Source organism: Xiphophorus maculatus, chromosome 23, assembly GCF_002775205.1.
Source record: "Xiphophorus maculatus strain JP 163 A chromosome 23, X_maculatus-5.0-male, whole genome shotgun sequence".
Taxonomy (NCBI): Eukaryota; Metazoa; Chordata; class Actinopteri; order Cyprinodontiformes; family Poeciliidae; genus Xiphophorus; species Xiphophorus maculatus.
In genome coordinates this window covers 15,948,431-15,975,118 of record NC_036465.1, presented here as the reverse complement: position 1 = coordinate 15,975,118, position 26,688 = coordinate 15,948,431, and the positions used below count along the sequence as shown (strand labels likewise).

Below are 26,688 nucleotides of genomic sequence, written 5' to 3'. Positions count from 1 at the left end.
CGCAAGTTAAAAACTGCAAATGTCAGGAAAAAATCCTGGTAAAAAGCTTAACTAAGTTAATCAGATTCACAATAACCTTTGGCTGGTATGAAATCCAAGAATGCTGAAATCTAATAAAAAAGGTTCGTTGCAGGGTAATTACGTTTGTGTAGTTGCACTAGCATTTTGTTTTTTGGTTGATAGTATACACAACGTCACAATAAATGTGTAAACGTGTTTTTTAACAATTTTTCTCAGTCTAATTTTGTTTGCGTCTCACAATTCTGCATTTCAAGAGTGTGAACTTTTTATGTCCACTAATTAAGTGTTTAGAAAAGCATACATGTCAACAAAAGATTTTTAAAAAATATCAAAAATTATATTCATGCGCATTGCTTCTGTGAAAGTGGTCAATTATTCAGTAACGTTCCAAGTTTTTTGGAAGATTTGTCTATCACGCCTCTTTTCCATTCAAGTGTAATAACGACGTAATGCCACTAGGTGGTGCATGAGTATACGTAAATGAACAAGATTTCCAGCCACACGTTTACAACAGAAACTACAACTGTGTCCTCATTGGGTGCAATTTTGTTGAATCCTTTATTGAAAAAAGAGAAAGAAACAAAGAGAGATATTAACATTATTTATAACTGTCCATTTGACAATCATGTCAACATATATTTAGACAAAAATATGTGAATCAACTGTATTTGATAAAGACATGGAGTACGACCGACACATATTCCAAACAAAGAAGCGCCCGTCTTTTAAAAAATAAAAACTTCTGCACATCCAAAAAAAGTAATCAGTGAGGAAGGCCGAAGAGATTAAAGTACCATCACTCCGCTGTAGCTTTGGAGGCAAGTCTGCAGTTGGTCGACAGACGAAACGAAACCTCATGTCAGAAACAGAGCTGTTATATACAGACACCACTGAGGCCGCTCTAAAGTTTTTTTTTGTTGTTATTCTGATTATTTTAAGGTACAACATTTAATCTGAAACATTCCCCATTTTTCTCGGTTCTCAGTTTACACTGATCTGTGGACAGCTTCATTCAGAATGGACGAGTACAAACCGAACTCGAGTAAACATGCTTCAGCATCCGAGGACACAAATAGGAGGTCAACGGTCAACTACGGCGGCTCCTGCTGCTGTGAGGCCCCCCACCCCAGGCTCCCCTGAAGCTTTTCTACAGCTAGGTTTAAATGTTTAACGAAGGCAGCCAAGTCAGTCAGACAGACGATTTATAAAATAAATCTGTTGAACATGCAGCATCTTTTTGCTCGATTGTTGCAAATATTTCTTCGCCGTTTTTTTTATTTTTTTTAATTATTATTTTTTACTTTTTTGCTTTATCTGAGTTTAATGTATTGAGTGTTGAAGCAGCAGCAGCACACACAACAGCCCTGGATCAGAAGCGAAAAACACAAACTGATATGTTTGGATGTGTTTTGGCTAAAAATGAAAACAGTCATTGCTTAAACACACGGTCTGTAGTGGGTTTGTGTCTGTTAACGTCTGCTTCTGTCTGCAGGACTGTGAATGCTTCGCCCCTCTTGAGGGCAGAGGGGTCTGGTGCAGTTTGGGATGAGAGGAAAGTCACGGGGTTCATCTTTGCATATCTCACATGTCGCTTCATTTTCATCATCAGATCTGCCTTTTGTCGTCGACATTTAACAAGAAGTTACAAAAACAGAGAGCTTTATCTGGAATGAAAAACAGACAGTTATATAAATGGCCCAAATTTTTTTTTTTTTTTTTTTACACAAAACAGTGGGCAAAGGGGATAAGAATAGGCTTTCCTTGAGCACACGAATACAGAGAGGTGAGGAAGAGGAGGTGGAGAAAGCAAGAGAGCCTGAAGAGTTAAAAAAAGACAAAGAAATGTAAAAGTCCTTCTAGCCTGAGAGGGGATCTGATCCCACCCACTCAGAAGCCAAGCTGTGGTGATTACCACACAATTTACCACAATCCACAGGATAACAATAAAAATAAACACAGTTTGGACAGTTTTCAATAATAACCCATTGTGTAATGCAGCCACTTTCCTTTTTTTATCCCTGACTGGACTCCGTTCACTTGTGGGAGGCTAAGGAGGAGATGAATGTGTGTATGCATTCTGACTGTGTGCGTTAGGCATCTTCCTGGGTTCTGTGGGCCAGCGTTTGAGTCTGATAATGTACATTCTAGCATAGTTGCATGTTTGCTTGTAAACTCGTTTGGACCCGCCGCCGACGACCCTTCATCAGTGCATCTCGGAGTTGAGTTTGTCCTGGAAGATGTACAGGTTGTTGGTGGCAGCGATGGCGATGATGTTCTCGTTGGGGTGCCAGGCCGTGTGCAGGATCTTCTTGGTGAAGTCCAGGCTGTCCACGCTGATGTCGTCCTTCCGCCGTTTCCCGCCGGCGGCGCAGACCCTCCGTGGCTTCAGGACGGCTCTGGGTTTGCTGCTCTCCCGCGAGGCCTCCAGGGTCACATCTCGCTTGGTGTTGCGGTCAAACATTCGGAAAAAGTTGTTGTAGGCGCCGGTCATAATCACACTGGGCAAAACAAAAGCAGAAAATTCATCATCTTTTTTTCACATCAAGCTACTTTGATACCCCTAAATAAAATCCAGGTTGTGTAATAAGTAAATAAGATTTTACGTGAGTGAAATTTAAGGTGTCAGAGGTTTGTTAGAGAACATTAACGAGAGCATCATGAAGACTAAAGTTCACTGTAGATAAGTTAGACATAAAGTTGCGAAGAAGTTTTAAAAACAATATCAGGCGTTGAACATCCCAAGGTGCCGTGTTCAATCTCTCACTCAAACAAGAAAAATCTGTGGCTTGAACTCAAAACCTCTTAAAACATGGCCGCTCATCTTTGGTATCAAACCGGGTCACCCATTTGGATGACCAGGATTGGATTTCTCCAAATTAAATATTTGCTTTTGTTCATCAAAGCACAGAGACCAAGCCATTGCATGACTTACCTGTCCGAGCCGTTCCAGGCACACTCAAACTTGTCGAAGATGCAGTCGTTCTCGTAAAGGGAGCACAACTTGCTGCGGAGGTAATCGTGTACCTGGAGGAAAACACGGACATGAAATAAAATTTTACAGTGGGACACGGCCGCGTCACTCAGAGGCTCTGGTTCACGGCAGACATTCACAAACACCCGAATCTAAGAAAGGAGCAATTTGGTCGAGCTGTCTTTGAACCCTTGACACCATCCTTCACCAATACTTAGGATCAGAGTTTATTTTAATTCAACAAGCTTTTCTATAGCAACTCAGTTCATTAAAATCCAATTCAGTTTCATCACACCTTCACTCAGACACAGTTATTAGCCGTTTCCCTCGTGCCTCCATTCGACCTTCCCAGTTTAGCACTGTGTCTTTTGGTGATGCAAGTTTTTGCAACCTGCAGCCGCCGTGATGTGCATCCCATCCTCACCTTCCACATTCTGCATAAAGTCAGCAGTCAGTCGCCTTGTAATCAATAAACGGTCAAGCTGAGGTCGCTTTGTGCTTGTACATCACTTCTTGGGACATTTTTGTAACTCCCAACGGACCTTTCTACACGGGGTCAAAAGGGACAATGTCAGCTGGACCTGGACACTATTTTCTGCTGTCTGCATAATCTCTTATAAACAGCAATCTCTTCCAAACAACCACTGTAGTATATAGTTTTTTGGCTTTTTTATTTGTGCTAGCTCATTAGATCAATGTATAAGAGAAATTTAGTGTGATTTTTTTCTCTGTTTTCTCCTCTTAAAGACTTTCACATAGTGTCAGAAATGATATACACCAATATGCATAACAAGCAAAAACCAAAAATCCTATAAAGGTTCCCACTGGTGCATTTAGGACAGATAAATAAAAATGTCCTGTTGTTTTCTATTGTATACACTTTGAAAGTACATAAATCAAATTCCACCCTTTCCTAGACTTTTTTTTTTGACTTTGTGGGAACTCTGCAGAGCTTTGTATAATCCGTGGTAGATCAGATTTGAAACATGACGCTGATTGCAGCGTAGACCTTTATAATCCTCACTTACTGAGAAAGAAGAAATGAAAATGTAATTCTCTCAACATAAAAATATCTCAAATTAAGTTTCTGCTACAAGTACACATGATATAAAGACATGTGATAGCAACATGGTGATCTGCAATGTTCATTCTGTAAATAATTATCAAAGGACCTAAAACAAAAATTGTTTCATTCCTTACAAAAATGTGCCTCACAAAAGTATTTTCCTCTTGAGTTTTTACAGCCTCTGTCTGCTGTGGAAACACAATCAACATGGAGCTTCTGGAAAACTCAAAGTCCAGTATGGATCTGCAATGTCTAAGAAAATACACGGAGACTGTTGTTTCAGCAAGACTGGCCAGGTGAAAAAGTTTACTCAAATCTTTTAAAATGATAGTAAAACCCGATTTATTCTGACTCCTTTCTCTCACAAACATCTTAATTAATGATCACTATCATCATAAACATCAGAAATAATTTGTTTGAGTGCAGATTGGATTACAGCTTTACAAAAAGTGGAAATTTAAAATAAAGCAAAAATTCAGACTGAAGTATCACTGGATATTAGTAAAAGTGCTGCCTATAAATGCTAAAGGTAAAGTTACTCTGACCCACATGCTGCTTGTTTTTCTCACTCTGTCCGTTATTGCACCTTCAGGCTACATGTCGAAGTAATTATTACAATACAGATATCTACATCATTTACTTTCTTCTTACTCCTGCATCCTTTTCTTTACCCTTCCCATTCTTCTCTTCTCCATCACACTGTCCCCAGTCTGCCTCCCAGTCCCACACCCTGGTTCTCCCCCTTACTCTCCCTCTCTTCCCCCTCCCTCTCTGTGCTGCATTGCAGATCTAGGTGTCAGCCACTGTGTAAGGTATCCCTCCTTCCAGCTTTACTTTATGAGAGGAGGCTCTGCAGCCTATAAATAGCTCCAGCGCGTCGTTGCCTCCCACTCGAGGCTGCCTCAGGGGCCCTCACACGTCAGGCCTACCTGCAGGCAGACGTGTCCACCTAAACACCCGTCACGGCAACACTGGACACTCACAGAGACTTAGCGGATCATCATACACGAATAAACAGAAACTTGTGAGACCTTTTCTTGTAAAAATCAGAAATTACTGTTTGAAGAGGAGATTATTTTATCAACTTAGTATTTGATAAGCACGCAAAGCTGTTTTAATCCAGTGAGCTACATTTACCAAAAAGTTTTAGGGCTGACGTCAGTGGGAAGCTTACTCTGGCCTAAATTCTGTTGAATTTTTCCAGGAAGGTTATGTGGAAAGATGTAACCATTAGTTAGGACTGTGCACATGTGAGGAAAGGTTTCTGCCTCGTAATTAATTTCTCAAACTGTTATTTTAAATGGCAGCAACACAGCTTTGGTCAGCCAGCAGCAGCAGAGAAACAGTAAACACCATATGAGTTTTGGTGAATAAGTCTTAAAAGTAAACTTATAAGGAAAACTTTATCATGAAGTTTGGTCTTGGAGTTCAGGTGTTTTATAGCTTTGCTCAATTGTTTTAAACAAGATGTGGTAAAGTAAAAGTCTGCAGACTTTTTCAAATAAGAATTGTATAAAGACAATGATAAAAGTGTTTGTATAAGACTTCTCTAAATAAGATGGTGAGAGAGAACCAGACTTTTTGGGCTCTCTGTCAGCATAGCTTGATATTTAAACCAGAATGTTTAAATATGTTAAACGCTGCTCAGGGTTCAATTTGACTGAGTGTGCACATTGGTGACATTTATTGCTTTGTAAGTGGGCCTGTTTGCAAAACTAAAACCTTATAGAGCAACGCTAAATGTAACCCTGCATTTTTAAATATGTCCTATCTCCACTGAATTTCACACTTCCATGTGGAATATTTCTAGTAATAAAAACAAATATCACAACAGTTATCAGGGAATTGTTAAGATGAACGTATGACACAATGTTACTGAATATCAAAGAGCAGAGAGGAGGCTTCTAAAACCTTCAGAAATTAAAGACCAAAACTTAGTCTCAGCAACACATCCAACTAATTCCTGCTCACAGGAGACGTCTAGAAGTTGGTGTTATCAAAAAAGATCAACTAAAAATATTTCCGTAAGCATGTTCATTCCACCATATTGCACATAAATCAACTTCTGGATTACATTGTGATGATTTCTTCATCAGTGTAGATTACTTGGAGTGCTGCAGACATACAGTGACATATCAGTGGTCGCACAGACCTGGTATGTCTCCAGGGGCTTGCTCTCCATGTTGAGGTCCCACACCTTTGCAGTCAGGTAGTCTCTGGTGAGCAGGTAGCGGCCGCTGTGGCTGAACTTCACATCAGACACAGAGGAGATAATCTCAGAGAAAAAGGAGCGAGCGCTAGGATCCTCGGGCTCCTCAAACACTGCATAAAGTGAGAGAGATAAAGTAGGAAGAAGGTGAACACCACCGCTGTTTAGCTTTATAATAGAGGTACAGGGTGACTCTGATGAGTTTTTATGGTGACAGTAAGGCAAAGACTCTTTGAGTGTGCCGTTCTGAAATACTGCTCTGTGTTAACCTCTGCAAATTTTAGTTATTTTTATGATTTTGCCAATTAAAATAAAAGCCATAGCTTCAAAAATAAGTATGGTTTGCGAAGGAGCTTAGCATCACTGACTCATGGTCAGAGCTGTAAATCAAATGGTAGGCATTTCAGCAGGAAGAAAAGGGGCAATAAAAAGGCAGCTTTGGTACCTTGGGGCCCTCGCATTAAAGATTAAAGGTACCTACCATCAAATGATTTGTGTCCCTTAGTGTAGGCAGATTTATGAAACGCTGCCCCATGTTCCAAATAACCAACATGTTATATGAGACTTAGTGGATGCTGCTGATATGCTGTCAGGAACTTATTGACAGATTTTCTACACTTTAAACTTAAACACACAGATTAACTAGATTTTCTTGTAGTCCATGTTCCATATACAGTATAAGATGAACGACTACAAAAGTACAGTAAAACAATGAATTGAATAAGATGTTCTAGACAGTCAGTTTAGTACATTACTAGACTAAAAGCTCACATGCTAATGTGCTGCAGCCACATGTGACTACCTTCTTTTCTAGCCTTGCTTTAATAAAACTGAAGCCTTTTAAGTCCTGCTTGACTTCATAAAATATTTTAGAAGTGTCAAGAAATCAACTAACCACCACTTAAAATGTTTTTACCAAAATGCCAAAAAAAACAACAACAGACAAACTAATAGCTCAACAGCCTAGTTTTAAAAATCATCACTGTTAAAATAAATAAATAAAAAAAGATAAATAAAATAACCTCTGACTGTGTCTCAGCAGGAATGCTTACATTTGGAGTGCTTGTCGCACAGCGCTGCTTCTCTCATGTCACAGAGGCGTAGGGTGCCTTTGCTGCTGCTGTAAACAAACAGGTTACAGTGGAGGGGGTGAAACTCTGCAGCTGTGATCACCTCCGTTAGATCCTCCATGTTTGCTGGTTTGATGTCCACAATGTCTGATAGAAAGAAGCCTTGTTCAGGGAAACAGCAGAAAATCAGTTACTGCTTTATTCTGTAAACGTAACTTATCTCAAATACCCATCAATGTTCTTAGAGATTAAATTAAGCTATTTTTTTAATTCACAAAAAAATTTTTTGCAAAGCCTTAGAATAACATGAACACAGCCAACACAGACTCCAAATACACAACTGAATAAAACAAACTAATAAACAGATATCTTCAGGGAAGTTGTTGAGTGAAAAGTAATTCCATATTCAGATAAACTGTAATAATATAATCCTGTCTGGGTTCTGGATGTGAATGCTTTGCAATCCGACCTGGATTAGAACCCAGAAAGGGGCTTGAATATTTATGCAGCTTCTGCATTATTCATTAGGACATAGTTTCACTCCTCAGCAATAATACGCCCCTCCCCCAACAGCAGAGGGTTTTTATCTGTACAGTAAAGTGGGATTTGCAAAGTGGAAGTTCTTATATATGTGTGTGGGTGGAGGGGTGGGGTTCATTATTAGAAATTTGAAATTATACAAGTATGAGTACATGTTTTATTGATGTATTTGTGTGTGTGAGAGTTGGAGTCTACATTGCCTCGATTGTAACAGTAAAAAGATACTGAAGCTGCGATCAGTGATGTCTAGATGCCAGAGGTTGATCCTCAAGTCGTCCGCTGACATGTAGGTCTCATAGTCCGAATTGACCGAGATGGAGTTGATGTGGTACGTGTGGGCGTTGGCAAACACCCGCCGGGGGCTCACCTCCACCATCAGGTCCATTGGCTTCAAGACCGGCACCTGGAAACAAAAGCCAGAGCAGCATTATGTCCCTTCTGGCTGCTTACAGGGAAAAAAAAAAAAAGCCAAGATATAGAAGATATATTTCATTTAAAAAACACTACAATATATTAATATTTAATGTTACAACCCATTAAATAAATAAAAAATGAGAGAAAAATCAAAATGCAATAATTCACGTCATATTAGGCTGAATTAGTTCTCCACCAGTTTGAGACTGATTTAAGTCCTACTATGAACACGAATGCTTTAAACAATTTAGATCAAGAGCAGATGTTCAGCTGAAGCAGCTGCTCATGTTAAAGGATTCCACCTCCCCCATTAACTCTCTCTCATGTGTACCTTGTGCTACTGACCCACTTTTGTACATGTAAGCACAGCTGAATCTACTGACCCAGTTTCACTGTCCAGCCAACCAAACAGCAAGATAAGATAAGATAAGATAAGATAAGATAAGATAAGATAAGATAAGATAAGATGTATTTATACCTGCAAAGAGGTGACTGTAGAGATATCCTTGATGCGACCTTCTTCATCCTTCAGGTTGTATCCTTCTGGTCGTTTATCTCTTTCACTCACCTTCCACAACTTTATGGTTTTATCTGGAAAACAAACCAGATCAATTAGGCAAATTATAATGGGAATTTCTGAAAAGGTATCATCTCTTGATGAGGTCTGCAAACCCAGACATGTTGGAGGTATTTCCCTAGATTTTTTTTATACTTTGCTTTTCCTAGGATCTTCTTGAGCTAAGCTAAGGAAATGTGTAGGTGTGAGGACTAAGCAGATAATGAGCTGTTTACAAAGACAAACAAATAGCAGTCGTTTTATTAGAGTATATTAAGTAATTTAATCCATTACGCTGACAGAGAGCAGCTTGTTGCAGCCTCACAGACACCTACCTGCAGCCATTCTTATAATACTGAGTAATTATCTCACAGTATAATAGGATGCAGTGAGATCCCTCACTTATCCCAAAGACCCTCCATAACAAAAAAAGTAAGAATATCCCACACAGCAAAAACAGATTTTTCTATTTGAAACACTTCTTACCACAGGATCAATCAAAGCTTTTGCACATCAATCTTGGCCACCTAATTTGACCTTTTTTAACAAAAAATATTACCAAAAAGCAGAGCTTTAAAAACTTGTTTGTATCCATCTCCTGACTTATAATTTTCTGCAACCTTTTCTCTGATTTGCTTGAGGTGTTTTTTGTCTTCAGGCTGTAATGGAGCCTGAAGACAAATATAAATTAACCAATTTAGATATAAATTAACCAGTGAATGGACCTTCCAGACACAGGTGTTTTTATACGACCGTACCGTGGTAAAATGATTTTTAGTATTTACACACAAAGCATCAGATGACTTCTGCAAACTGTTTTATTGAATAAAATTCATGTGCCATCACCTAACTTTCCTACTGCATTGTTTTATTAATAATTAGCTGCAGCAGCAACACATTTTTCAATCTCCTAGTCAAATAAAGGGAGTGTTTCTTGCAGCTGCTCCCTGATAATAAAAGAACGTTAATATCGCCACCAACCTGGAGCACCGCATGTTTACTACTCGCTTGAAGTACATTTTAAGAACCAAGCAGCATCTTGTTGTGGGACGTGTTGAGGGATTAAAATGTTTTGTAGCTAGAGGTGATATAAAAATTATATGTCATATAAATTTCATATAATTTTTGGCAAAATCCTGAAAAAAGACAAAAGAAATAACACGGACATGCTGTTCAAATTCACTTCATACCAGTACACTGGAAATAAAGACAGCTTCTCCGTAGGTTCAACACTAATCTGCTGAAGCAGCTCCTACATTTTTCATACTCTCCATCATAAATAATATAATACAAGACGAAATCAATAATGTAGCTCTCAGGGTAAACCTATAGATCTTACCGTAAAGCCATAAACTTGGGATGTAGAGTATAAATCCAGACTCCTCTGCCAAGCAACACAAGCTTGGGATGCTAATGCAGTTTACAATTTGTGAAGCATCAGGTAAAGTAAAATCTGCCTCCCCCTGAAGAAATATCTAAATAAATCACCTTTTCCTCACATAAAAGTCTGAAATCCCGACAGTGCTACACCTCTAAAAGAAAATAAACCAAGTTTTTCATGTTGCAAACTGGATAGCTTAAAAAAAAATTCAGAGGTTCTGCTCGCACAAAACCGAATCAGTCCCATCAGTTTAATTGGCCAGAGGTTTTAGTAACTTCTACATTTAGCTATTATTTGACTTGTATAAAATCAAATGTGCTATGGTTATTAAAATACTCAGTTTTAATGGTGGGCAATAATTTTTGCACTATTCTTTTAAGAAAACGGCCCATAAGATGAAGACAAAACAAATGATTTTGTATAGTCTTAATGGATTTTAATGTGTTCAAGCAATTTTCTCCAAGTTGTGTAAGATACAATAAAAATCTAAAAGATAAGATTTTCTTTAAGTGATTATTCAAAATGAAAAACTGTATTTTAATTGGAAAAGGTCAACAATACTCATTGTTTCATGTTATTTATGAAATCAAAGGAAAATGATGAACTTACTTGTCTCATTCTCACGTTTAGACCTAACATTGGACTTAATTTACTTGATTTACTTGTTGCAAAATATTGTTTTTAACTTGTATTGTTTCAAAATGAGCTTCACGTAGCACCGAGGCTTAAATGCAATTTCTTAATGTAGTATAGTTAATTATTTTTACGTCTTTCATACTGCTGCTAATTGATATGTATTACTGGTTTGGACGGCGCTTATTAGTTGCTGTGTGATGCATTGTGTCCAGAAAACCATTCAATTTCAATGCAGGACGAGCAGAAATCTGTCACGAAAAGATTTAGTGGCGCCATCATTTATTATCAGCTATATCTATTAAATACGACTTAAAATAAAGCTGAGAAAACTGATGTTTGATACATAAATTCTCCGTGATACAAATCTATAAACAGTTTGGTTTCTGTTAGGTCTGTCAAGATTCAAGAAAGGGCAAATTTCCCTTTTATTGGCCAATCGTTTTATTTTAAATATGCTGTAGGAGCTGTAGTTTGATGACTGCTATAAATATCGCCCGTTTTACGAACGGAGGGAATTAGTTCAGTTTTTGTCACTTGTTTAGCTTTTAGGAATTGCAGCGGCTGCAGTGAGCCGCAATAAAGGTGCAAAAAAGCTGATAAACAGGTGAAGAACAAAACTAGACAAAACCATTTCTATCCTGCTTTTTCTCGCTCTCTGTGTCGGCATTACCCGGACTCGAACCCGTTGCCACGGCAACCGACAGACAACAGCTCAACTAGCAGCTAGAGCCGAGATTACCGACCAGGAGAATCAACACAAAAAAGTACGCAAAAACACCAAAACAGAACATTCAGTCTGTTACATTAAGCTGTCAGGCTTGATGTCTATATTGTCACTATTAATACATTTCCGCCTGACCACCGCGGTGGTTGGATTAGCTGATTTAAACTCCTGCTCTACTGATGGTGTGTGGGTTGTCCTCTTTTAGTGCTAGCGGAACCAAAACACACTGAACTGCACAGCAAATGTTAAGGTTATTAAAGTCAATAGCAGGGTGGCAACAGTTAGGCTAGCATAACTAACTCGCCGCTCACTTTTTCAATATTTTCTCTAAATTAAAACTTTTCCCTCACCTGTTAAATGTGAAACCCTTGAACCTTGTTATCTATGGCTGTCATAGGGTTGAATTAACCGCTAAACATTGCGTCCTTTTTTCAGATACTTTGCGTGATTGTGGTATTTTCCTTTCCACCGACATTCCTAACTCAATGGACAGCAATGGCGCATGTGTGGCTTACGATAAATCGCTTAATGTCTAATCCAGTAATATATATCCATCCATATATATCTGCTGCCTCGCGCTCTGTCCTTCTCTCACGTTTCCCGCTGCTTAGCAGTAGGTGTCAGGTTACATTGTGTTGCAGTCAATGTTGAAAAAAGAGATGAAAAAAGAGATCCATGCGCTTAATGTCCGATTTGCCATAACTATTTATTGAATTCATAGTCGCCAGCTGGGGTGGCAACAGTGGTGGCAAGGCTCTCAGCGTGCCACCCCAGTAGATCCGCCCCTGACCAAATATCTGTTAAGACAGTAACAACATAAATCCTCAGATGTGAAGCTAAAAAGTATAATGTCCTGAAAAATGCTGAAAAATATTATTTATGATGTCTGGAAGTAATTCAGTGATTTGAGTGAGTTGTGTTGGAGATGCAATAAACCCGCAGAGCCTTGGATTCCTGGATTTCAACAGCCCTGCAATAAATGGGCTGCAGCAGCCAACACAGTCTCTCCTTTACTGCTTAATCAATTTACGCATCTCTCTAAAAGGGTTAAAAACATTTTGATTGTTGGTGCAAATCCAGATTTGTTCTGTCACATTCACAAAATACCAAAGTCCACAATATTATGGGTTATACTGTGTTTACTTATTGAATGTAAGCATTTCCTGGTACTATGAAATGACGATACTTCACTTTTATGTCAGGATCTCTGCTTTGACAGATGATTAGAGCCTAATATTGTCATAACGCGCACCTCTAGTTAAAAATTGGCCCTGGCTCCTTTAAGATGTGCCTGCTGTTTTGGGGTGGGATGTGCAGTGGATTGTTCTCTGCTCTCACCATTGGTGGAGAGGAGAAAGTGAGCAGCGTTCTGCTGAGGCAGCCATCGGATCTTATTGATCTTCTCCTCAATCTCCAGGCTTTTAAGGTAGTCGAATTCGGGCTCATGGCTCTGGAAGGTGCTGTACACATTGTACTCTCCCTGGGAAAATGGCTCAGACTTGCTCTGTGGAAAAAACAAACAAACAAAGGAAACATGAAAAGTTAATGTCCAGACCTGATTGTATCCTTGATAATGTGACGATACTGCAGCTGGAATGGAAGATGGTTTATTTGTTACTGTTGAGCAAAAATCCTTTGTATTTGTTCGGAGCATTAATGTGTGCTCCTACCTCTGGTTCCCTCTGAAAGATGACCACACGGCCTCCTTTGTCCCCTGTGGCCAGGAGCTCTCCTGTGTGGTTGAACTCTACAGTGGAGATGATATCCGCTGGAGCAAACAAGACAAGGAAACAAAGATGGAATACAAAGAAGGAGATATAGTTTGAGAGGAAAAATGGAAGGAAAGAGACAAAGAGGACAGGGATTAGATAACCGACCACACACCAGCATTCATCTGTCTAATCTAAACAGGGAGATAAATCTAAACTATAAAATGTAATTCAGCAAAAATATATTTCATTGTTGATTGAAAAAGAAAACATTTTTAAAATTCAGACAAAAACCAGCACACATACATAGGTGTTCATAGTGTGATCAGGTGTTATCTGTCATCCACTGTGACACACAACACTGCCATGTCAGATGGATACAACTGATCTGCACATACTTCAATGTGCAAGTAATTACACAGCATTGTGACTGAGTTACTGAACATATAATGCATCTTATTTTAACGTGTTTCTGCTTTTTATGTTTACAACAGTATCCCCACCAGGGCAAAAACAAGCACTCAAGTCCAAGTGACCACCGAAAGATTTCTAAAAGACGAGTCAAAACAATGACCAAAAGAGTTGATGGAGAGCCCAGATGCACTCACTGAGCGCTTCAGAAAGACATTGGAATAGGAGGTAACGTTTTACTTATGAAAACAATAAGTAAAGCACTAAACTGTAATATCTTCAATCCCACTGCTGAAGAAATAGCACGTTAAACTTTGTTTAATATTTGCTGCTGAAGATCTATAGAAACCAGAGAAACATTGGTCTGGAAAGATGCTGTTGAACATGAACATAGGAGTTCATAGGAGTCCAAATGGAGTTCATATTCACTAACTTATGTGTATTTTATGAACATGAAGTTGAACATATAGCATCCACAGAGGATCTACAGCATCCATTCTTCTTCTGTGTTTGGAAGAAGAATGGTCCTCCAAAAACATCAAAAGTAAAGTTTGTAGATAGGAACATCATGGTGTGGGCTGCCTTACAGGGACCAGCAGGCTCTGTTTATTTTGAAGCAAGAATAAATGGAGAAATGCACCAGGACTGAAGGGTTTCTGAGCAAGAGATTAAATACAGCATGTATAATTATAGACTCTTAAAGCATCAACTTAGAGAAGACAGTCAACATGATTGTAGTCCGTTCACTCCTGTAGTTTCTCTTGTTCTGTTTTCCCACAATAATCTCACTATGTAATTCTTCATCACAGATGAGCAGATAATCACTCCTTTTACAAATGATAGCTGAGCTGTTAAGTGTTAAATCTGTCATCTGTACACTTGCAAATACAAAAAACAAAAAATGTCCGGTATCACCAGGGTGATGACTACAATCATCATCATTATCATCATAAAAAAAACAAAAACAAACGCACAGATGTCCAGTGTTTTTCATGGATTGTTTTTCTTCATGTCAATGCATTCGAAGGGTTCACACCTAAATGATGACATATTAATAGTTAAAGTTTTGCTCTGTTAATCATCTACGGTGGAACAGAGGCATTGCATGTTGGGAATGTTTGAACATGCACAATTTGATGTACTGCACAGGACAATGTCTGTTAATATTAGGCCACTGGCATTATCTGATTTATTTTACCTTTTACCTATAAGCTCATGATGATTTGAGGTTTGAGGTTTGAGGTTATCATTAAGATGACCTTTCTTTATGAGCAACATTATTCTCATCTGTTTCCAGTGCATTCAGTAAATGTCTCTTTGTAAGCTCATATAATGGATCAAAACACCTGTTTTTAAAACTGTTATTAAAATGTTTACAATCAAAACTGGCACAATGTTCCAATTCAATGTTTATGACCAGAATAATGTACAAACACAACTCAAAACAAAAAATCCAAGCAATGCCACCAATCTTTAGTTTTTGACCGCATCCTCTTCACTGACAATTAATGTCTGTTAATTAATCTTGTTGCACATGTCTTCCTACAATGTAGATTTCTACCATGGAAAATGTTGGATTGCACCATTTTAAACTTCACAGATTTAGTTCAACTCAGTTCCCGTCGGCCTTAAGAAAATCCCTATTGTGATTCTGGATGCAGTTTGTTCTGAAAGAACACAAGAACTTTCTGTGTAATTTTATCAAAAAAAATAAATTTTTTGTGTAAAAAGATTTTCACATTCACAAAAAAATTGCTTCTTTTCGGTGAAATTTCTTGGACCAATGCAAATCCCATTTATTTGACTTCAAATGATGTCCAGTTCAACCCCATTTGTGGGTTGGACCGCTGAGTTCAGTATGTCGGACAACTCATTTTGCTTTTGATTCTTTTTTTTTACGCCATTAATTGGATGAGTGAAATTTGAAGAAACAAAACAATAAATGAAAATACTTTTCGGCAATATATCCGATTTATTACCGGTACCAAGAAGAGTTGCTACAACAATTAATTAACCAAACACAAGTGTGTTATGTTTTGTGCTTAATTTGTTGTGTGACAATTTATTTTTAAGTTTCATCAATTTACTCACAATAGCATTACAACCAGGCAGCTTCAGTTTATTTGTCAAATCTTATTTGAGGTTGACAACAAGATGTCCATAAATTTGTCCGGTGTAAATTTGATGTCCTTATTTTGAGGTTTTGCCTATCCCTTTAACAACTTCTCTACCAAAAGGAGTTCATATTCACTAACTTATGTGTATTTTATTTTCAATATTTTACTTGTCATTTGTATAAGTAATGCTGATCTAAAATGCGAAAGTGAGAACATTATTCTTATGCTAAAAACACAGACCTGCTGTAACTCTTGTGTCAGGTTAGCTTTGGAAATCCACAGAGGTTAGTTTTGATAGATAATGCCATGTCCTCACCGGCTTTGTCTGCAATAAAAATAGAGCATGGAGAGCGTATTCATTGAGCGCCAGAGCTGAAGCCTGTTTTGTCACGGCCTTGAGAGAGAGGAGAGGGAGAGATTTTATGATGAGTGGAGGCAGGGACTCATCTCCACTCTCTTCACCAACACAATATTACTCACCCTCATCTTAACACACAGACCATAACTGGTTCTTTTTTTTCCCCCTTTTTACTATGTTTTACATCATGTTATTACAGTTTTTATGGATTTTGAATGGGCAATCTTATTAATCTCTCTTATTTTGTCTTCTCTCACCCCCCCCCCCCCGGCCACCTGACTGTATCCAACTGTGTACATAGTGCTGGTGCTGATGCTGCGGGTGGAAGAGAAAGGATGGTAGAGGGAAAAAAGGCATTGGGATCGAAGTGGAAAGAAAAAAGGAAAGAAAAAAAAACAGGGAAGAGGGGTCCTCCACTGGTGAGTATGGGTTGCCACGGTAACGAGCCAATCCAACCAGTGGAAGTAGTCATGACGGCTTGCCGTATATGGAAGTGTGATGAAGGAGGAAGTGGGATTCATCAATCTAATTCTTGCAGGAAGACACAGCGTGGTGAAATAATTGCACTGCTGTTTGTCTGCTTTCCAAAATGCTGCTAAATTATCACCAGGGGATAGAGCACACGGACAGCAGCGCGCAAGCTTGGGCTCTGACTCACTAATAAGCACAAGCCTGGTCACCTGAGTGCGCACTGGCAGGCAGAAAAGCATATTCTCAATACTCTTTGTAAGAGAAAGAGAGCTAAGCAAAACCACAGGAGGAGCACACAGTGTAGCCGAAGAAAATATGGAGCAGACACTCCACCCTCTTTATCTTTGTGATCATGTTTACCTCTTCTGCAAACACACACGTCTCACACCAATCTGTCTCTTTTGATCTTCTCATTTGGAGAAATCTACAAGATAATTAAGGATAAAAAAGAACATGCCGGTACAGGTATAGCATCAAACACAACATGTTTGAAGGGGCATGAGAGTGGAGATCCCTTCCCTTTTTGTGCTGTGAGGTATAGGAAGTCAGCCATGTTTGTAAGCAACAAGCAGTGTCTGGTGTCTGAGCATTAGTGTGCGGCCCTGAGTATCTGTCACTCCACAGAAACTGAAGGAACACATGGTGACTGCAAGTGCATTAGCCCACACGCTGCATATCAATACACACGACTCAGTCACACAGAAAAACACTCAAATATGCAAAAGGAGAAGAAAGCATTTGAGGGAAGGCAGCTCAGTTATAATCAGCACATCTTCTTTAATGACCTACACAAATACATGAGAACATGCTGAAAGACACAGGGGAAACAAATTCTAATTTACATCTATAGTATTGTGCACTTCTCAATAAATTCCCCAGAATATCTGGTATTATTTGAAGATGTTCTTTTGTTATTTTTTAGTAACTTTCTTTACATTTTTCTACAATCAAAGCTTGGTAAACCTACAGGAAGGTTTGGCGTAGCTATTCATTGATCAGACATCAGCTGTTTCGCTCTAAAGTCTTGAAACAGTCACTGAAGCTTAAAGAAAGCTAAGTCATCATTCCAAGAATGCTGATCAAGTGTAAACCAAAGCGCTTTGCAAACATATTCACTCCTGTTTTGTGAATAAGCCAAAGCAAAGAAGTGTGTGAATGTGAAGTGCAACTCATCCCTTTTAATCTTTTCTTTTATTCTTGAATTTGATAGTCAGATGAGACCAAATTTTAATACTTTGTGGCAGAAAGGCGTCTTACCATCTCCAGGGTAAAACATATTGGTGGCAGCATTATGTTGGGTTTCTTGTTTTTCTCCTTTTTTGGCAGAGAAAGGGAAGTTAATCAATGCTGGCAGGAAAATGAGTGAAGTATGTTAGTTAATTGTATTAAATTTAATTTAGAAGTATCAGAGTAAAGAGGGGCAAGTATAAATCCAAACCATGGCTTAGGACTGTATTTTGTAAGAACATTTGAAAAGAATACAATTTGATAAATAAACTTTAGTTTTATGGTAGTTTAATCAATCTAAACTGTTTTGTGGGAGGGGGTTTGTGATTTTTTTTTTTTTAAGGCAGGCACCAAAATTAATTAAAGTAACAAGAAACGAGAGATCTTTTGTTTGAACCCTTTTTTTGTTACATTGTGAGAAAAGATCTGCGAGAGACGAAGGCAGTGAGAACCCAGAGAGGGGAAATCCTTTCTCCTAAGGTTTCTGTAGGGGCAGGATGGGGGGGCAGATGTTCCAATTATAGAAATCTCAGTTCTGGGTAAACATGGACCATTAAAGCTGAGCCAAAAACACACACTTAAAAGAAGTGACAAGCCACCACTCAGCAGGAGACGCATGTGCATGTGTGTTGAAAACGGCGTGTGTGCATGCCGCAGCTCAACACCCCACATTTCCTGTGTGCATGTGCACAATTACCCAGCAGAGAAATAAACAGGATGGAGGGAAAGGAGGAGGAGGAGGAGAAAGAAGCGCCGGAGGGAGATGTTAAATTGATCCCTGTCCTGCAGTTCTGCAGTTATCTAAAATAGAAAAAAATCTAAAATAGTGCTTGTGTTTGTGCTAAAGGTGCACGTGTGTGCAGGGGAGGGGTTTCAGCTCAGCACAGCAGGGACTCTGCTGTTTCTCCAAACACACATCAGCACAATGGAGCAGGGCTGGTGTGAGCCTAATGGTTGTAGACTCAAACAATTAGAATCATAAAACCAGTATCAGCTTCAGAATATGCTGGATGCTCCAGCTATTACTTAGCTGCAAAAATATAACTTAAACACAATTTTTATGTTTTGAAGGTGATTTTCTGCAAATATATACAAATGCAGAAAAGCAAAAGTAGTTCCTTAGTAGATCTGTTGATCCTGTCTTTGCATTTATGGATTTCTTAAGCAGAAAATATGGAAATGTTACAGAGGATACAGCCTTATGTGAGAGGATTTCTACACTTTAAATATATCTTTGTGTTCCAAGATTCAGAGAGCAACTCATCCTTATTAGCATTCATTGACATAAACAGATCTATTTTTATTTCAAGTTGACAAAAAAAGAAGTCGAAGTAGGACAGCTAAGCTTTGAAGAAGGCAGCATGTCATCTGAGGTTAAACTATTTAAAGATATCTGGAAAACGTAGATGTAATTCACACAGAACCAGCCTGACAGGGACAAAAATAAATCTGTGCCTACTAGAATAAACTCACCTATAAAGGATGAGGCAGACAGACTGAGACAAAGGGATGTTTGATATATTTATAACAATCAGACTCACATGAGAATCCACCTGTCTGATGCACACATACCCATGATATCACATTCTCTCACACACACACTCAAGTCTATCATGTGTCATTTTGGGGTTGTGTGTGGCGCAAATGTGTGACACAGATAGGACCTTTGGGAAAGAAGAGGATAGAAAACACACCTTCAGTGTAAGAGGCAAACGGCTCAGGCTCCAGAGAAAGGGTAGTGATGTCGGAGCACAGCACCTGGATGGGGCTCAACATCCTGGGGGAGGACTCCAGGGTGGAGAGGGGTGGACAGGATGGGCGGAGCTCTTCAGGCTATAGCCAGGAGCAGCCCTGTAAGAGGAGCAATGGTGGACGGCAGGGGAGGGAGGAGAGGGAGGGAGGCAGAGGGTGAGGAAGGGAGAAGGGCCGGGCAGGGTTAAGGGTAGGGACTGAGTTACTACATCACCACATTCGGGCATGAGTACTCGTTAAAAGAAAAATCTACAGGGAGTGTATTCATGATGACATTATGTCTATGCAACATGAAATACTCACAGGCGGGGTTGGACAGGAAGGTTACAAAGATATGGAGATGAACAGAGATAGATACGCTACGGAGAGTCCGTCTTTGTCTTGTTTGGTCCTATTAATGAGATTTAGTAGGTGATAAATTGCTTAGAGAAGGAGAGCAAATGCAAACTAATCTGGATTTACACTTAATGGAGACACCAAGAAACTCTTCTACCATAGGCAGGCTATTTAAACTCTTTTTAATCTATTTGGTCTAATAGACAATTTGTCATAGATGAATCCCACCCTCTTCCCAGCTTAACCTTACATTTCCTTCCAGCAGGTCAACATTAATGGCACTGCCAGTATCTTGCTTGAGATGTCAGAGGTAGAACAGCAACTACTAGCTTCAAGCCTCGCAGTTGCCTCAGTCAAAAATCACACAGAAATGGAAGGACGGTTCCCTGCTTCAACGTTTTTTGTGAAATAGGCAATAAGATATGAAACAGGTTTCATATCTTGTGATTCTTTGAACTTGTTGTTTATGACTGAAGAGTCTGTCCTCAAAATATTTGAAAAAAATGGGAAATATAGAATAAATCCAGTTTTTCACAATCACCTCTGCGTGTTCATGTCAAGAACGAGAGGTATCCCGCTTCTTATTGTTGTAAGAACAGTTCAAAGTGGCAGCCTGCGACTATTTGCCCCTAAAAACGAAACAAATCTATTCAGCCATCATGTCAGCGTGCTTAATGGTGCTGCTTTTTCCTTATATTGTTAATATCATAGCTAATGTCTATTAGAAAGCATCCTTTTACAACACTCTGCTGGTTAAGGGTACCACGGTAAGATAAACAATCTCACAAGTTGAACCACTTTTGTACAACATGTAGAAATGTAAATCATTTAACTCCCTCACTCCTCACTAAAAGGTCATATGACATAAACTAACCAGAAAACCTAAAATCAAACCATCATTAAAAGACCTGCATAATGACCTACAGATGTTTGCTAAAAAAATACAGCACTAAAATAGAAATATTTACAGATTTACTGTTTAGTGTTTCATGAAGCAATGGATGTAAAAATTAATTGGCGGAAAACCTGCCAGTCAATCTTCATCTTAATCAACTGTCATCACTGGTCAGCTTCTCTTTAATCAAGGTCAGTGAACGCACCAGGACCTAGCATTATCAGGAAACAATTATGTTGTTCAATGTGGATGCTGTTGATGAAGGAAGAAGTCTCTAAGGTAGTTATTTTGAGCATCAGTAAGACGTTTCAAATAAAGTCAGAGAAGTCACACAGATGTAAGGAAACTAGATGTTCAATATGTTGAGACTGTCTGAGGTTTAGTCAGGTAACAGGACAGTAAAGTCTGTTTATCCTTAGACCTTTTATGCCCTGTCTATCATGGCAGATCAATGCTGGATTTCAAAATGTTGGTACATTTTTCTTTTAAATCTTACCCTACTCTAATTGATATTCTCTCTGGAATACTAGTGAACACTGCATTTTCAGTAATGTTAGCCATGTTAGCTGTGGTAATTGCAAACATAATATGTTAAAGTTACCTTAAAATGTCAACTCTACTCTATTAGCATGTTGTCATTATCCATTACAGTAAAAGTAGGTTTTACAGTAAATGTTCGGTCGCAGCGCCATGTATCTTCTGCTACTAAACGATAAGGGGAACATAATTAGAAAAATAGATTTTTGATGTGTTTTTTAAACTTTCTAATATTATAGTTCTTGAGAAATCAGAATTGGCCACAAATCTGCCAGAAATATTTAGATTGATCCATTTTTGTTTCAAACAAAGACCAACAAAAGGAAGTTGGCACAAATAATTTAAGCTGTTCTTGTTTTGATTCCCTCTAGATAAATGCAGTGAATTAACTATGCAAAACTGTTCAGTTATTTTAAATGTTAATATTTCTGCATTTAATTTGTAACATAATCTGATCAGACTACATTAATTTGTTTACATCTAAAAGAAATACAAATCTGTCAATCGGTAATTTCTCTTTAAATACAAATAATGGACCTCTTCACTCAAGAGTATTAATGTATGATACTTATGTAATGGAAAAGGTGTTATCAGACAAATTTGTGTCTGTTTTAATTATTGTTTCGTCTTTTGCTTTAAGTTATCACATGCCTTCACAAAAGCATCTAAATTTGGATCTTATTGCGATTTCCTCCTCCGTTTTTTGGACACAATGCTTCTCCATCTGGAGGGGGAGGACGCAGCCGAGAGATTTATTTTGGAAGCAGTAAAACATGTGAGGGGAGTAAAGTGAGAGATGGTGGTTGGAAGGGAGGAGGAGAGGGAGAGCAGAGAAGAGGGATGCTAACCATCCATCCCAGTAGGTGTTAAAGCTGTGGTGGGAATCCCTACGTGTGCGTACAGTATGTGCACACACATATACAGACTTACAGACACACAAACATTCATATACACAAACCTGAGCAAACAAAAGATGCACATAATCTACTTGAATAATACACAAATGAATAAGTCTAAGAAAGGACTTATATTTAAGAGTTACTCTCAAGCGTAAAATCCCATATGTCTTTCTGAATCTACCAGTCTCTCATTCACATTCAGAAGCACAGTGTGTTTGAGCACTGCCGGGTAATTATTTAGCAGGCGCACTACTTTAGAGTCGGACAATGCTTCTGGTTGTGATGGTGGATCGATGGGGTAGAGTGGGGGGGAAGTAAGGAGGAGGACAGAGGTGAACATGGATAAATGGTGAAGGAGGGGTGGAGTACGAGAGTCTAAGAAGAAGGGGCAACCCTTTTTTTCTTTAATTGGAAATATTTACTCTAATAAGAGGAATATGAAACCGATTTCCTTTTAGCGTGTAATTTATGCCTCTTACTACATTATCTGCCACAACAACCCACAGCGGTGTGTCCACTTCAGAGTGAGCTCATCAGCAATTCCCCGTGAATAATGTCTGTGACTGTGCCTGCAATGTGTGGAATAATTAATACTGCCATTATTGGTGGGTGGAGACGGCCTGTCAGTCATACTGGTCAAGCATGAAAAGCAGGATGTTTATCACCGCTGACTGTTTCTATGGTGATCATAGATGGGTAATAAGGCTCAGTTTTTACTACAGAACACCCGCCTAAAAATAACAGAAATGTGCAGACATACAGCTCGAGGAAGCGAGAACCTCCTTCACACTTGTGGACAAACAAAGATATCTCCTGACTGCACAGAACACAATAATTTACACAATTAACAGGCAAACCTACAGTATCTAAACTTGGTGGACAGACAAAGGATTATGAATATATTCAAACCTCTTGAATTTAAAAAAAATTCTTCATGTTACAACCACAAAATTTCATTTATTTTTAGTAATTTTTTTTTTTGGCTTTTATGTGATGGACCACTGATAAAGGAACCAAAAATATGCATAGTTTTCTGAAAAGCAATATGCATATGTAACATATGTGTCTCTAGTCAGTACTCTGCAGGGCCACCTTTTAATGCAATTTGGCACATTTTAGAAAACCTGAAATTTTGACTCAATCTTCTTTAAAATAGTCCAGCTTGTTGATCTCTGAAGCTCCTCCAGAGTCTTTACGCCCCTTCTCTGATTAATATCTGTCAGTTTAGCTTTTCTGCCATGTCTTGGTAGGTTTTCAGGTGAGCCATATTCTACATTTTAATAGAAGTGACTAGTGCACAGGTATCAAACTCCAGTCCTCAAGGGCTACTGTCCCGCAGTTTTTAGATGTGCCACAGGTACAAATGAAATGGCTAAATTACCTCCTTCTTGTGTAGATCAGTTCTCCCAGCCTTGCTAATGACATAATTATTCTATTCAGGTGTGGTGCAGCAGAGGCACATCTAAAAGTTGCAGAACACCGGCCCTTGAGGACTGGAGTTTGACACCCCTGGACTAGTGCTTCGAAAGATGTTCAAAGCTCAAGATAGCCTACTTCTTTAAATTTCTTCATGAATGACCTGTCAGTGGTATTTGGTAAATCATGCTGGTTCTTCACTATTCTTCTCTAGCAAACCATTGAGGCCTTCACTGAACAGCTGGATTTGTACTGAGGGTAGTTTCACACCTCATAGTCTTGTAGACTCGGTTTGATTGGCGACCAAAGTTGCAACATTTGTTACATTTTCAGCTGGTGTGGTTGGCCTTCACACTGCACTGTGTCAAACAATACAAACTAATTGAAAAACCAGTCTGCACCCCCTTCAACAGTAGGACACAGAAGCACAACTTCCTTCTTCACAAAATGTAAACAAAAATGGAGTGGCGTCAGATTTTAACAGGCATAGGATTTCTTTTTCGTCTTTGGCAACAGACCATAAGCCATTTCTCCCACTAGCTCTAGACTCTCACATTTGTTTTGGTTATATTTACCCAGAATGCCCTGTCCTATAGTCTGCTTCCTGCTATCAGCCTGCTTGGATCCACATATGCTTTCAAACCACACCAAAGTTCACCTTAATTGAACCAAGACCTAGTTATTTACATGCCAGATTTCACTTTTTAAGTCCACATTAGAGTTAGATTGCGCATTCACATCTTCATAAACAAACTGAACTTTCTAGTCAAATGGACTAGAGTTCAATTAAAGCAGACTGAACAGTACTCATCAGAATGCAGCCTAAAATACTAATAGGTATGGTCCATATACAATGCACAGCACACCTTCAAGATTTTCATTTGTCATTTTTCATCCATTTTACGGCTATGCGTCTCTTTGTGTTGATATATCACATAAAATCCCAATGAAGTAAGTTTGTGGTTGTGCCAAACTGTAGAAATTTTCTAAGGGGTGGAAACAATTTATTTCAGCTGAAATGGGTTACCTAGATCGCTAAGAGGATGATAAATAAGCTTCTAACACTGTGGTGACCCTTTAATGATAATCTGGTCTGGGAAGCACGGTGAGCAATGAGCAGCAAGAAACAGACCAGTGAGGAAGGACAGACAGGAGATCCAGTGTGATGGTAAGAAAGAGGACTGTGGGGAAATTCAGTGGATGGTAAGTGCTGCTGAATTTTTTAATAGTCCCTTGGCACAGATCTGATATGCATTCAGTTTGACACATGCACCTGTTTTAAATTTGAGTGGGACAGCAACAGACTGTAAGAGGTGACACCGGAATTAATACATATTCAAGAAAGTACGTAGCTGAAGTTTCTGGCATGTTTTTGTGGGAAATTAAGATTTCCCTGTCTCTCTCTTCCTCTCTCAGACACAATGTGAGTCATACACAAACTCATTTAGATTTAGACCAGATCAATTGCTTCCTGTGGTGTAGAAAGAGCCGTGTTGCACACAGAAGGTCAGCAGGCATGAAGGCACAAACCAAGCATACAAGCACAATTCTCTGGTCAAAATCCCATAATTATCCAGACTCAAATTTCCAGACGTCTCAGTTCTTTTCTGAGAAATGTTAAAGTTTAAACAAAAATGCTTATAATGAAATCATGTATACTTTTCAACAGCTAGAAGGATTTAAATATGGAACCATAAGGAAGGATGGATTTTTGGGCAACAACATGAAGAAAAAACTGTCTGAAAATCAAAATTAAAACTATTCTTCCTCTCCTCCCTGAACGCACTTACTGTAAATCAAATTCCAGGCTTTTTTAGAGCCTGTGGGGACCCTGAAGCCAAACTAGTAAAACAGCTGATGAGTGAAGGAAGAGAGGAAAACATAGCCAACACAGTTTCTGTTTGCAGCTCTGTCTGAACACATCAACACAGACAAAGCTTACAGATTAGGAATCCACCCTAAGCTTGTTGTGTCCCGCAGTGAATCCGTGTAAACACACCCGACCTCGTCTGTCTGCCTCTTACCTTCAGTCACATAGTTGTGGTCGGGGAGGAAGCCGTGGTGGTTGAGCGTCAGGGTGGCGTCAGTGTCTTCGCCCATCAGCGGGGATGGGGGGAGCCCCAGGCTCGGCTGGGCAGCGTGGTGGTGGTGGCAGATTGGTGGTGGTGGAGGGGATGGTGGGGATGCCGGCCAGCACAGCGTCCATGCTGCTGCCCGCCGACGCCTCCTCAGCACAGGGGCGCACAGCGGAGCATCCTAACCAGAAGAGGTGATGAGAAGCTGGCAGGTCACTTGGGAAGGATGGAGAGGCTTACAAAAGTCCTCGCAGCTGCTTCTGAAGACCAGGTGCCAACCTGCAGAAGGCGGATTATTTGAAAACATCAGCATCACTCGTGCAGTGAGGGAAAGCCAGCACAAGTCCACCCTGCAGTGGCTGTTCCTAATATTCTCCCATAAACACACTCAGACATCACAGACCTGACAGAAATGGGTAAACTCAGTGGATTCTTCAAAAACAGAAGAGAGGATGAGGAAGAGGAGAGAGGGGGATGGGAGGGAGGGATGAGCAGAGCAGGGCTCTTGGTCGAAGTATCTGCAGTGCTGCTGCTTCTGCAGTGAACCCACTCACTTGGAGGCGCGCACACACGTACACACAGGATGAGTTAAAACACACTCTTACCTACACACTCAGCAGCTTGTGAGATTCTCCTTTTCAATCAACCCTCCATGCAGGATCTCCTCAGCAGGTAAATGTCTCTCTACCTTTCCAAAAATAAATGGTAAAATCCTTGCTGGCTTTGCGCTCTGCTGCAGTCTGAGCTCTGGCGCATGTGTGAGAGGAAGAGTGAGAGGTAAGGAGAGGGAGGGGAGGGAGAAGCGGAGAGGATGCGTCCTGCTGCGCTGGTACGTTTGCATGATGCATCGCTGGAGGCTCCACCTTCAATCAGGAGGAGCCAATCATTACAGAAATG

At 39.5% G+C, this 26,688-nt stretch overlaps 1 protein-coding gene across 3 annotated transcripts; it reads right to left on the bottom strand.

Annotated features, from left to right (window-relative positions):
- Positions 1 to 555: 555 nt before the first annotated feature.
- LOC102232137 (serine/threonine-protein phosphatase 2A 55 kDa regulatory subunit B gamma isoform) lies at positions 556 to 26,582 on the bottom strand. Of its 3 annotated transcripts, none has more exons than XM_023328900.1 (11): positions 26,397 to 26,581; positions 25,741 to 26,070; positions 19,576 to 19,732; positions 13,259 to 13,356; positions 12,927 to 13,092; positions 8,770 to 8,882; positions 8,103 to 8,280; positions 7,320 to 7,484; positions 6,211 to 6,380; positions 2,954 to 3,045; positions 556 to 2,519 (listed from the first exon to the last, which is right to left on the bottom strand). In XM_023328900.1, exons 3-11 carry the CDS (start codon positions 19,655 to 19,657, stop codon positions 2,225 to 2,227), a joined length of 1,359 nt encoding a protein of 452 aa, XP_023184668.1. In that variant the 5' UTR covers positions 19,658 to 19,732; positions 25,741 to 26,070; positions 26,397 to 26,581; the 3' UTR covers positions 556 to 2,224. The 3 variants fall into 3 exon arrangements, with proteins under 3 accessions (XP_023184668.1, XP_023184669.1, XP_005809846.1); XM_023328901.1 differs by having other exon boundaries at positions 26,401 to 26,581; XM_005809789.3 differs by lacking the exon at positions 19,576 to 19,732 and having other exon boundaries at positions 26,397 to 26,582.
- Between the last annotated feature and the right edge of the window lie 106 nt (positions 26,583 to 26,688).

Excerpts from the sequence above, each read along its gene's own strand:
- LOC102232137 (XM_023328900.1), bottom strand. The coding sequence starts at position 19,657 with ATGTTGAGCCCCATCCAGGTGCTGTGCTCCGACATCACTACCCTTTCT. Across the intron at positions 13,357-19,575 it reads GTTTGCCTCTTACACTGAAG|CGGATATCATCTCCACTGTA; the intron begins GTGTGTTTTCTA and ends TGTTTGCTCCAG. Across the intron at positions 13,093-13,258 it reads TCTTTCAGAGGGAACCAGAG|AGCAAGTCTGAGCCATTTTC; the intron begins GTAGGAGCACAC and ends TTTTTTCCACAG.